The sequence below is a fragment of the Tenebrio molitor genome, chromosome 6, assembly GCF_963966145.1.
Source record: "Tenebrio molitor chromosome 6, icTenMoli1.1, whole genome shotgun sequence".
NCBI lineage: Eukaryota > Metazoa > Arthropoda > Insecta > Coleoptera > Tenebrionidae > Tenebrio > Tenebrio molitor.
Window position 1 is genome coordinate 14,594,618 of NC_091051.1, and position 13,821 is coordinate 14,608,438.

Genomic DNA, 13,821 nt, shown 5'->3' on the forward strand with positions numbered 1-13,821 from the left:
TGGGCGTAATTGCGGTATTTGTTCGATCAACTCTAAAACGAAGCAATTAACATGAAATTAAAACCGCTTCCGGAATATAAATTATTTATCGAATCAGAATTTTCAAAGTGGGGATTTCGTGGGGCAGATAAGAGATCCTTTGTGGTCTTGTGTACTCATTATTATTCAGAAGGATAAGTAACACTTTGATGTTAACCATGGGCCAAGGAACAGTTATGATGATTATGATGATGGATACAAGTGCACGCTTCCGGTGATGCTTTCCAAGTTTCATTAGACCTATACGGCTTAAGGAGACAATGTACGCACACCACTGCATAATGATGCCCAGAATATATTATACACTTCATGGCTAGTTAAAACTACAAGAATCTCGGTAATAAGTCGCAGCCATTTCTCACGCAAGTTACGTCTTGATATCACTAATTCTAGGATTTAGACGCACTTTATCTGCAGGAATTTAATTTGTGTTTGCCGTCACAAAGACTTAAGGTCGTCTTCGCTCCTATTTGACACACCCAAATCGCATTAAAACGATTCCTTTTATTCTATTCGTGTTCCACAAGCAGATTTAAAATATTATCATAATCGTGCTGTTCATTAACTCGACTGTAATTAGCAAAACCGACATTTTTCAGCGACACAAAGCTAAATAATTTAAATTTTTCAAAAGGAGTTGATATTACTGAATTATTGACGAAAAACGATAAACTTGTTACGGCTTTTGCAAACCAAATGCAAATTTATAAAAATCATGTACGCTACGTTTAACATTGATTATATTGACCATCATAAGTTTGTTTCACAAATTTGAACTCAATTAAGCGCTGAAAATTGCATTAAAATCCGATAACATGTTTTCAGGAAAATTTGATAAATTCTATGTGTTAATATCATGAAAAATGCAACGATGATAAATATTTAAAAGATTAAAGCTTCGTTCGAACGCACAAAACAAAAATGAGAAAAGAAAAAAAATACTGAATCTGATATATGAAAGTTATGACTAGGTGATGCATTCGCTCAGTTCTGCTCGATGTTTCTCTGATTTTTCATTCATCAATCATGACTGAAGTTGACGAACGATTACTCTCACGAGTCAGCATCTCATCACTGATAATAATGTATGGATCCACCACAAACACATGTTTCTATTTAAAATAATGAGATTACATGATTACAATATGATGAAAAATTGTTTAAAAGAATACTTCGATTAGAGTTAGAAAAGCACATAGTTTTTTATTTAACTGAACATAGGATTCATTGATCTGTAAGTTTGGTTGCCTATTTCAAATGAATTGACTTGTCCATTTTAGAACTGAACATAGCCATTTTACATTGTATGTATGTTCAGCGAAATAAAAAACGCAGTGTATGTATACAGGGTGTAATAGAAAAGAGTGCATTTATTTTAACTGGTAATAGTACTCATCAATTACAACAATATTTTTAAATAAAGTTTCTTGCAATTTGCAAAATTGAATTGCCATTTGTCCCCCCTTTACTTCACGTTGAATGCAATTTTATAAATCTGAAAACTTTTGTAAACAGGGATCGTAAATACTGAATGTTTTTATTCCCTTCGTATTGCACTTTTCATTCATTGCTTTTTACCAAGCAGTATGTTTTGCAGTAATGTTTATTTCCGAAATTAGGTACACTTCATGATTAAAAAGCTTTCATTTCATTTGTTTTTTGTTACCTCCTTGTTTTATTGTTTCTATAATATTAATTGCAGTTAGATTGAAATCGTTACATAGGTGGGTGAGCAAAGCAAATCTTTAGTAAATTTAAATTAATTTTTAAAACCCTTCAGAAAAATATTTAGAAAAGTTGTTGTAGTAGTAGATGAGTCCTATTACCAGTTAAAATAAAGGGAGTTTTTTCTGTTACACCCTGTACAGGATTATTCACGAGAGTTTTCCGATGAAAATTTCGTTGTAGGTATGCAACCCAAAATACAAGAAACCCCTAGAACTTGATATTTTTTTAATTCGAAATAAGTTAGCAATCCAAGTAGCTTGACAAATTAAATTAATCATGACACTTTCTCTTTATTGAGGTTATGAGCAAAAGTTAACATAAATGTGAAAACTGACATTGCAGACACTAAGGGGCAGCAATCGTTGATTTAGGTATTACTTTTTATAAATTTAGGAAGCTAGAAACCATTGGAAGTTGTAGTTTCAGTTTCATCGGAGGTCTCTCCTGACCATCTCCTGACTAACCCTGTATATTACCAAATATGTATGTACTACGATACAATAAATACGGATGATTACAAATTACAAGAAAGGAAACTGTACAAAAAAAAATACGGCTATTAAAATCACAATTAACAGATATACTCGTGGTAAAAAAATAAATATTACAGCAGCGAGAAAAAAATTGTTCAGGGAGAAAGGAGAAAACATTTTTAAAATATCAGCGAGTAGAAAAAATAATCAGACAATGTAGAAAAATAATGCAGAAAAAACATGTCTAAATGTAGCCATTTGAAAAAAATGTAGAAAAGAAAAAAATAATGAAAAAAGCATTTAATTAAATACCTGATTTCATGATATCACAATTATCAGTAATTGAATTTCAGTTCTGTATTGATGAGCCTGTCGCTGTGGCTGTTTTCCGATGGAACTTCAGCACATTTCTCAAAATCCCCGCTCCCTTTTTATAAATACACTGCTCGCAATTGAAATCAGAACACCTAAAAAAATGTTTTTCTTTCAATAAAATTTCACACACATGTTTATACACATCTCAAGCAATTCGGACAACAAGACTTAATAATGTGGTGGACCACCGTGTTCACGAACGGAGTTCTGTATCCTGCGAGGCATGCTGTCGATTGCGTTATTATGAACGCTTGAGGTGAAGCCTCCCAAACCACTCTTACGCTGGAGTTCATCTAAAGTTGTGGGAGGATGTGGTAAAGCACAAATGTTCTACCCCATCTTTTTTTTTCACAAGAATATCAATGAAAAACTTTTTTTTGATTGTCCGAATTGCAATTTTAACCATTTATTATGAAAGATGCTGTCAATATGTGAGCGAAATTTTATTGAAAAGAAACAATTCTTCTAGGTGTTCGAATTTCAGTTGGGAGTAATTGCGAGTTCGGTTGCCAAACATGGTTTTTCGTCGTGTGTTTATCAAAGGAAATTTTAGTGAAACTGGCAAAAAGCGTTGTTTGACGCAATATGCCGTGATGAACCTGGAAAATTGTACGAAGTCTTCAGTGAATGGGTCCTTTAATTCTCGTCAGTTCAGGATTTGGTAAGCCGACAGTCCTTTCATTTTATTAAATAACATCTGCGAGAAATCCGGGTATTGTTTCGACAATTGTTTACTTATATAAACAGTGTGACAAAAAGCAAACAATAGTGTAGATTTCAATCCGTCCAAACACACTAAAAACACGCTTTCGCTCACAAAAACACAGTTTGCGGTTTAAATAAGCTACAGCTAAAAGCCAACGACGTCGAAATCCTCTTCCAGTACACGGAACGTCCTGGAAACAGTAAAAAAGCGAAATTGCAACCAAGGAATTAACGTAATAGAAATTTGTTTGTTGCCGAGAGTAAATTAGCTGGAAGCGCGTTAGTGATAATTAATCACGTTGATTATTATCAAGATGTTAAAACGGAGGCAGAATGTAACTATTAAATTTATCATAAATTACCCACCTCCCCAGTTCGGCCTTTCGATTAATTTATGAGCAAAGACATTACCAAAAATAAATTAGTAATTGCTAATATGCGGCTTTCACAACGGTAGACCTTTAATGAAGAGTTTAATAGCACTTGACCTAAATCTCCCCATTATCTTCGAAGGGAGCCGTCGAGATTTTGCTGCGTTCGAAAAACATCCCTCTAATTCTCGCTAAAATAAGTGTTACGACTATAATAATATCGCGGTCATGGCGTTTTTATTGTCGGGGGTGGAAATAAGAATCTGAGACGTCCCGCAATCAAAAACGTTTTCCGAATCTCACCGACGTTAATTTTCTTTAAAAATTGATTCATATCCGGTCGAAAGAACGTGTCACATTGTCATCGAAGGACTCTGACTGAAATTATGAACTCCCTACTGGCAAAGGACGTGTTACGGGAAATGAGAGTATTAATTTGTTCAGCAAGTGGAATGACAATTTCTATGTGAATAATTTTCAGAGTGCGGTTACAACATTTTGTGATTTCAGTTCATGTTAATATGGGACAAGTCTCAAGTGTATTAACCACCCACCTTTTCAAGAACGACTCCCGGAATGATTTATTAACTGTCTTTTCACTCGTTTACACCCGATATTGACATTTTGATAATTTATCAGTGAGACTGAACTCACCAGACTCGACAAGATTCTTCTTGTATACCGGATTTAATTACAACCGTTCATCAATTTTAATAATGGACTCGTTTATGCATGACCTGCATTTTTTCCTTCTCCCAGATATTTTTAGGCGAATCAAGCAAAACCGCTCATTGTTTAAAAATAACACTATCCACCGGAGATTTCACACCACAATCTTGCCATTCTTAATTCAGAATTAATATTTAAGAACTTTGACAAAAAGTTGTCCACGCTATCTTCATTAGCAGATTTATAATTACATTTTTAATTCTAATTAAAAGAAACGAGTTTGAAAGAAATTCTGTCATAAATTTTACAACCAAAAATTGTGTTATAAATATATCTACTTTCCTCCATTACTTTAATAACCCAAAGCATGAAGGATCTCGTAAGCAAAAAAGATGAAACACAATACTCGTATAATAGCATTAGTCTTTTTTAATATAATAATTAAATTTTTATAATTTTAAATGAATAAAGATCGAATGAATATTTTTCCTCTAACTGACGTGCTTTCGACGGTTTTCTACATGACGTTGCCAAAAATGTAGTTTCCGGTACCGGAAATTAATTCCCCATGCATACAAAAAAAAAATTGTACCTTGTGATGAGTATGTGGTAAAGGTTGTAAATTTCATGGCGGCTTCTTACTTTTGATAAACTAACAAAACGGATCATTAGAAGAGCAGAAACAGAATGAAACGGAACTAAGTCTGCGATAGGAAAAGCTAACAGCTAATTAAATTTCAAAGCTGGAAATGGTAAACACACAGAATCATCAATATTTACATATAAATGTGAACAATTTATTATGCATCAAAATTGTTTAATTTTCAAAGATAAGCAGAGTGATTCACGAGTAATATTGAGCGTAACAAAATTTGTGATGCAACCAACAATACATGTCCTCCATAGTTTTTAATTTGTGTTTTATTGATTATTCCACAATATAATTTTATAAGTATATATTTTTTAAATCCACATAATTGGTGCAAATGTAATGTTGGTTGCATCATAAATTTCATTAGGCTCATTATTACTCGTGAATCACTCTGTATTTATAGTACATATATTACATACCGAGGAGGAAAGTGTTCCATTCCTGTCGAGAGAACAATAGTTTACCGAGAGGCTTGGCCTCGAGGTGAACTAGTTCTCGAGACACAGGAATGGACTTTCGCCGAGGTTTTTATACTATTTTATTCACAATCAATCATTTAATAAAACAAGCAACATTATAATAATAAAAAATAAATAAAAACCAACCTCCGTAATATTATTTATTTCGGCAAAATATTAAAACTTAGTAGGCGCGCACGATTGAGATTGTATTAAATTTTAGTTCAGAAAAGTCAAACCAAATTGACATTTGCTCACATTTTTTAACAAACAAAATGTGCGATATTGAAATAGAGTGTACCCTCCCCAGAATTGCGGGAATCCACACACAAATTAACACTCAATCTCTTACCTGAGAAAAGCAAATTACGATTTCAGACAAACGTACAGAAATTTTCGCGACTGGTGCGATAGTAGCGCCATCACAGGTCAGTTATGGGTTCCATTACTAACCGCTTACGACTCATTACTGACTCCTCTTTTCATCATTACTGACCGGTTGAGTAATCGCTCACTTTCTAACCTTTAAGAGGTTAGAAAAGCTGTACGTTACTAACCGATTGTGAATAAAATTTTATAAAATATAGTCAACATGCCCGACATTACATTTTTCAAAATTAATCAAAATCATTATGTGGAATAATTGCTTAATGTAAGAATCTTTAGTCATATAGGGGACATGTATTGTTGCTTGCATCACAAATTTTGTTAGGTTTATAATTGCTTGTGAATCACTCTGTATTTTATTTAATCACGAATATTTTATATCTTTTTAAAAGCTAATGTTTAAAGTTAAAAAAAAAATTAAATTCAAATATTTTCACAGATTTTTTTCTGTTATGCTGAACTGAACCAAGATTTATAAGTCGTCTGTTGCAATACAGGGTTATTCTCGAGAGACTTCCGATGAAAATTTCGTTATATGCAACCCAAAATACAAGAAACCCCTAGAACTTGATATTTTGTTTCATTCGAAACAAGGTAGCAATCCAAGTAGCTTGGCGAATAAGATTAATCATGACACTTTCTCTTTATTGAGATTATGAGCAAAAGTTAATATAAAACTGACATGACAGACAATAAGGCAATAAAGCAATCGTTGATTTAAGTATTATTTTTTATAAATTTAAGAAGCTAGGAATCATTGGAAATTGTAGTTTCGGTTGCAAATAACGAAATTTTCATCGGAAGTCTCTCGTGACTAACCCTGTATATCAATACAAAATTTTTCGCCAAAATTTTATTACAAAGGTCAAATAAAAATTCAAATATGTAGTGTAGCAGGCAAAATACTCAAACTGCGTGAAAACCAAATGAAGTATGTAGTTCGAAAAAATTTTAAAAAGCCAAATTTTTCCAAAACAAAAAAAGAATAGCTATAAAGAAAAAATCGTAAAATGCGGTTTCAGACACATCGTTGGTGACAGAACTATTCTAATTTATTTTTTTGAACATATGAAAAATGAGTGTGGCGTTAAACATCTTGCCCTTAAATCAGAATCCTGTCAATCCACTTAAGAGTTCAAAAGTCAGCGAACAGAGTACATTTACGTCTGGTACCTTTTGACTCTGGCACATTTGTTACGATCCTTAAACCCTTACTCTGATTAATCTGGAATAGGCGGAAGTTTGTCTTTGAATTCAAGGGGATTTCAACTAGTTAGTAGACTAACAATTGATTAGTATAAAATCAATGTGGGTGTACTGCATCCCCCTCGAATGCATGCTCAAAAAGAAGCCACTATTTAATAACCACAAAACGAAAGCAGTAAAAACGGCCGTTCAATTTGGTCCGTTGTAAAAAGGTCAAATAAAATCCTTTGTAAGCGTCGGGAGTGGTCGAAAACATGGCTTGATTACTAAGAGATAAAAATAAAATTAATTGGCGAATGGAAAAACAAAGAGCGGGCATTAGCAGATAATTTGTCCACGTTTTGACGGAGCTTATAATGGTTTTATGGATTAGGCAAACGTTACAGAAAAAGTAGCATTTTTGTAAAACGAAACTTATTAAAGTTCAAATGAAAAATAGTACGCCCGAAGCCACTACATTTATTAACTCGTTTTAGCGTTATTTACGTTCCCTTAAAAGATCAAACGTTCGTGTAACAACTTGTGCTAATGCATTTACAAAATTGTATTCGACTCCACGTTTAATTACACGATCAAGACTGATAAATAATAATAAAAAATCTTTCGCTCGGAGAACACTTCTCGAACAATCTCACAAATAAAATCTCGCAATTAACCGAACACAAACTACTATCTCCACATTATTCGTGTCCATGTGACGTTATGTTTTTGGGGGAGGAAGCGGCTTATCTTCAGTGGTAAATTGAATCTGCACCGAAATGTCATTAAAAGAGTCATAAATTAAAGCGGCGTTTAGTATTAGCTACGAATGGAACTTATTTATATCTCCACTACTAAACGCCACTCTCGAAATATTTTTGTTGGGTTATTGCACGAAATTAAAAGAAATAAATTCGCAGAGCGCGTATGCTCCTCGCGAAATTATGAGACTTTTGACACCCTTTTATAAATATGTCTGACTGCGTTATCAGTTTTTTAATCTCGTATTCAGGCGGCCTTCTGCAGCTTCATTTAATTAAGAAAAAAGTTTTATAAAAATCCTGGAGGGATAACATAATATAAATTATTAAAAAAATATATAAATCTCGCCAGATATGAGGAAAACCTAAATTATTGCATTTCCAAATTAAATAAATCGTGTTATTGTTGTATTTGAAAAGAAAAGATGTTAAAACCTTTTTTCTATTTCGCCTTCGTAACAGAGCTGTTACGATACCAAAAACAGTATCGTAACAGCTGAAAGCAATTCAATAATAGCGATAGTACAATTTGGGGTTATCATGTTGGTACTTGCAGACTCCTCTACCAGAATTCTCTAAAGTCTAGAGGATTCTGACAGCGTCAGCCAAAACGTGTGAATATCCCACAGTCGACAAGTGTTTCAATTGTTTTTTGCCAAACATCATAAAATTCTCCAGAATTTTAAAATTCTTACTTTTGACTTAAAAACGGTTCAAAAGGTGCAAAATAGAAAAAATAGTACCTACTCGTTTCACAAGGCGTTCATTCGATTCATCTTTTATAAAACTCGCTCTTCGCGACTCGTTTTATAAACTTGGACTCATGAAATAAACACTTCCTTATGAAACTCGTTTTAAAAAATGCTATTACATGATGTGGGATCAAATTCCGATAATGACACACTTTATCAGACAATAACAATAACTGTGAATTATGCATTGCTGTTGATATCAAATTTAAGAAAAATCAGCCCCAGTGATAGAAAATAACAGTTAAAATTTTTAATATTGGAACGGTTTGTTATGCAAATGCGTTTATTTTCACTGAAAACAATCGAGGAATTAATTGATTCAATAATATTTGTTATACGTGCATTCGGGAACCGACCCCGAATCAAACTTCCCACAAATTTGACCGACTAATTCTGCAATCACGCTGAAAACCCATTTAAATTGAATCTAAATGACCAACCGCGTCATAGACTAGATGAGGAGATCGTATCCGATTAGGAAAATAATCGGTTCCGGTGACAACCTGAACGAGTCAATGCGGGAAAAATTTTAGCGCCAATTTAGACGCAGCAATAAAATTTTAAGCACAAGGAGGAAACGCAAAGCAAATAGTGATGTATAACAAAACGATCCAAATAACAAGAAATGGCTGTACGCAGACAGATGAATTAATTTAACGACTTCAATCCGAGATTTACGAGCGAATCACTAAACCATCACATATTTCATTTTTAATTCGCGAGAAAACTCGTTGGTCGAGCAAATGGGCTTTTACCTCACAAATTCACTTACCTCTTAACGCAATTACGACCATTAGAACGTACAAGCGATGTAAAAACAATTTCATTTCAACTTTTCAAAGTTTCCCTGAACTTTTCTCAGTTTTTAATTTGTAGTTGTGCGATTTCTTGTGGTCCGGTGTGAAAAAAGTCTACGTGATCCGGCGAGATAACTGTCCGGAAGTTAAATTTTTACGCGCGAAGGCGGGTTTTCGGTGACGTCCGGAGTCTGGGCTGGCATCCCGGAGCGGAGGCGCAAACTGACTGATTCCGTGTATCTCACACGGAGCTACATTTGACGCATGTCAACAAGTAGATAACATTTTGTCTTTTGTAGTCTTATTTGTATATAATCTGCCATCTGTTTTGACGATATCCGTTCCGAGGGATGGATCTGCGAATGATATTTCTTGCAATGAGATTCCAAGATTTTAAAAATAGACTCGATCTACTCGGAAATTAACTTTGGCCATTCTTCTCCTCTTCCGAACCGGCTCCATCATTTAAATATTATCAACCATTCCTGAAAATTAATTATCCATATTCGCCGAACTCTGGCAAACTTTTGCCTTCTCACCCTCTTACTGAGCGCCTTCAGGCACCTTAATTATTATCTGACCACATTATACAAACTTAAAGTCGAGTTTCCCCTCCAATAATTGTTTTTATAATTCTGCAACCTGGATGATTCAGTCGGAGCAGAATTTATCCGCACCTGAGTGCGTTTATCACGTCGGCAAACGTAGCTGTCCGAGTCTATTTCGAAACTGTTCTTTAAATTTACTGCTCCAAATCTAGACGTATCGACCAATTGTCACTGGGATTTTCTACCCTAACAGTTTCCACGGTAGAAACCCGTCGACAAATGTTTAAGGTTCGCCGACTTAATTAAAAGCTTCCTTTCTCAAATAAACTCCACAAATAATTCCGAAAAAATATCGCCTACCTACTCCAAACAAACATCGCTCCTACCTTCCATCTTAAAATATTATTTTTCGATCGGCTGAAGTTCGATGTCGCACAAAAGTTTAGTAATTACATCGCGTTGATAAGTGCTGAACTTCCATAATTTCAACAAACGTCAACCCTCCTCCACAACTGCCATTAATTTGTCAGTCATTAGCGGTTGTTTTTTTAATAAATCAGACTTGAACAAACGAAGACCTTTCCCACATTGCAATTTATGGTCGACCTAAATATTTGCGATTTATTTTTTATAAGAGTTTTGCAACCTTGAGATTATCCTGACTCTTGATTCAATTCAAGATCAAAGGGAATGAAGGTTGCGAGGTTGCTCCCTTTGGGCTCTTCAAAATGAAACGTCGGAAACCTGAAATGAAAAAGATGTAAAAATAAAACCGTTATTTCCAAAAGCGTAAAGATGGTGTTCTGTAATTCAACAAAATTGGTCCAGACTGATTCCCTGATGCCATTAAAGGCAATAAAAAAATTACTCTCACGTCAAGTTATTACTTATTGATCTATAAATAGCTACCTAATTCAATTTGGTTGTGGAGCCCAGTAATGTAATTACACAAACAAAAGATTTTGAAGCGATGTAGATTCAAACTAAGTTTGAAATTAGTTCTTTGGATCCTGGAAACCTAATTCAGACAATATTTTATTTTTACATGAGGGCAACTTTCCAATACGCTCGCAGAAACTCTTGAATTCTCATATAATCTTTCATCATTGCCAATTATAAAACGACAAACTCAAACTCCTTTTCTTCGTCGTGAAAAGTTTTAGTTCGTTATCAAGATTTCGAGTAGTATTTGGTCATAACAAGAACGGTAGGTTCTAGACGGTCTATTTCGAAACTTGTGGATTGACAGCGGTTCACACTCCTAAGCGCTGTGAGAACAGAATAAAAAGGAAACCTCTGCAAACTACAAGAAACGTCCTGAAATGCAATTCATTTAACCGCCTTTTGGCAGCGTGTTATTCGGGTTTGTTGCGGATTAGAAGACAATTACCCTGAGGCATACAGTCTAGATTGTTTCTCCCTGCAAAACATTAGTTAATCTATCCCGCAACGTTGAAAGATTAGACAGTAAATCAAAGTAAAGCAGACGAAGGGAAAGGATTCTCCATTAATAGCAATAATTTATTTACGCACCTGTCTGTCAAGCGCCGCGACATCTCCTAAAAGGTTTTTTCCCAATTTAGGTAAATTAAGTAAAGCTTAATCCAATTTTCATCCATCCCAAATACACAACAAAAACAACAAAACACTTAAGAGGCGAATTTTACCCAAAACAAGTCAAAAAGGACAACGGCTATAAAATACATGCGAGATCGTGCAGATGGTTTTCCAAGTAAATAAAATCGGTCAAATTACGAATGCCTCGAAATTTAGTTAACCTCAAAACCTTTTTAAATTTTCTAAATTTCAAATATAAATTGCGTTTCACCGCAAGAACTTTTGAGAGGTGAGCTATGGATTGTTACCGCCCCAGCACGACAAGCTTGAACCCAATACTGCATCACAGGACATCTTGGATTTAATTATGGAGGACCCTGTCGAGGAAACAGCTCACCGATCAGACATCTGTGTACTGAAAGGCGCAAATCGTATTACTTAAGAGGAAAAGATTTTTGATAATAGAAACTCAAATTTTCGACATATTATTAAGAATATATTTTAACTCATGACAATACAATGAAAGAACACCCAGCAATTAGTTTTGTTGTCAGGATTAATAAGGGAATGATTAAATGAGAATTCGATATGTTTTGAGACTAATGATTTTTAAACTAACACACACGATGAAACAAAGTTCAAATCTTTAATACGGGGTGATCAAGAAGGACTGTTTAAGTTGGTAACACTGGATCGTATTTTAAATCGTATAACAGGAGTAACTTCCGGTTGTTGGTGGCTTGTCGTTATTAATGATATACCTATATCAGATATTTGTCAAATAAACCAACAAAATATATCCAGTTGCAGTGTTATAAATAACCGAATTAAAAAATTTTCTTAATTGTACTACCAACTTAAACAGTCCTTCTTGATCACCCGGTAGTATATTAAAAGACAAGTTTCATAAGACCAGTCTTTAAGCACGAATTCAAGATTAAAAAACGAGTGGCGTAGCCACGAGTTATTTTAAAGAATGAGTGCTTCAAGGTCTTATGAAACGAGTTTTTTATACTATTTTTTGTAATTTACCCTTTTTAAGTCGTTTTTAAACAAAAATGTTTACTTTCCTTGATTTAGGGATTTTCGTGGCAGTTGGTAATGTCTTAATTTTAAAAGTGAAAATTTGATAAAGTCTTCAAAGTCGCCTTTTGTTTTATCCAAATTCTGTCACAAAACACGAATATGAAAGATAATCTTTCATGTACGCCCGCTGAAATACGTGAAATTCCCAAAAATACGGTCGCGAATTTGTTGCTTGATAAATCCTGATAAATAATTCTTTGCACATTTTGTAATTTAAACTGACATGCATGACGAATCAAGTTTTGCCAACCTAAAAATTTTCGTAAAATGTTCCGTGAAATAATGGCTATAAGGATATCCCAGATGATGACGTTGCGTTCGTTAATATGTCTATTAGAGAATCAAAATGGAGGCGAATTACAAAAAATATTCTAAAAGTGTTGGAAACATTTAAATATATGTAGACATTCATTTTACAACATTGAGCAATCTTTGAATTTATCTTATATCTTTGTTTTGTCTCTATGTTTTTCTTTATTGGTTTATGTTAACGTTCCTATATTCCTTTGTCAAACGGAAATAAAGGTGGGTTATTAAACGTAGGTAACTTTCAGTTTGGCCGAAACTTTTATTCCTTCGTACATAAATTTACATAGAAATCCTAATTAGAAAACAGCACTTACTTGTAGTGCAATTTATCTGATAACGAAGACGAATGGTGTAACGTGAACAGCCAAATAACTGTGTTTGACAGATGCATAGCAAATATTTCAAAGAACTGGGTCCGTGATACGATCAAATAAAATTGTATTTAGTTGTATATATCAAAGTGCGCAGATTCTGATACATCCTTATCAGTTAAAGTGAATTTTAACTTTTTGGAGATTGAATATTATAAAAGTTACTTAATTGTAACTATGAAACCCTACAGAATTATGTAACGTGATAACTTTAACCATCCTGCCTAATTTTGTTACAAACAGATAATAATTAATAATTAATTAACACTGGGATATAGTTGTATGTACATTAAAAAGATTCTGCACATTTCGTGCACACAGTTAAATCTGAATGCTGCTGTGAAGTTTAGTATTATGAAGAAGACAAAAGAAGGGGAAAAAGATAAATGTCTGGAGCCTAGTCGTAAATTTCGAAGTCGTCGACGGCCCAATTCTACTCTGGACACATTTTTTCCACGATGACGATGCTGAGAAACTGGTTCAATAAAAAAAAAATAAAGGACATGATATGAACGAGATTGCAGTAATAAAACCAACATGTAGATTTATTTCTAAATGAAAAATAATCAAAACTGACATTTCTCTGAAAACATTTTTT

At 33.9% G+C, this 13,821-nt stretch overlaps 1 protein-coding gene across 4 annotated transcripts in view; it reads right to left on the reverse strand.

Moving 5' to 3' along the window:
* Positions 1-9,839, reverse strand: part of LOC138132537 (neuronal acetylcholine receptor subunit alpha-7-like) — a 45,877-nt gene extending 36,038 nt beyond the window's left edge. For 2 of the 4 annotated variants that reach the window (XR_011160099.1, XM_069050068.1), the window contains exon 1: positions 9,328-9,839. Coding sequence is in view for 2 of the 4 variants with exons in the window: in XM_069050068.1 (XP_068906169.1) it covers positions 9,328-9,382 (55 nt within the window). In the remaining 2 variants the exon portion in view is untranslated. Of the gene's footprint in view, positions 1-2,552; positions 2,843-4,245; positions 4,367-9,327 lie in introns of those variants that run through there. The other 2 variants (XM_069050070.1, XM_069050069.1) reach the window with 2 other exon arrangements.
* Between the last annotated feature and the right edge of the window lie 3,982 nt (positions 9,840-13,821).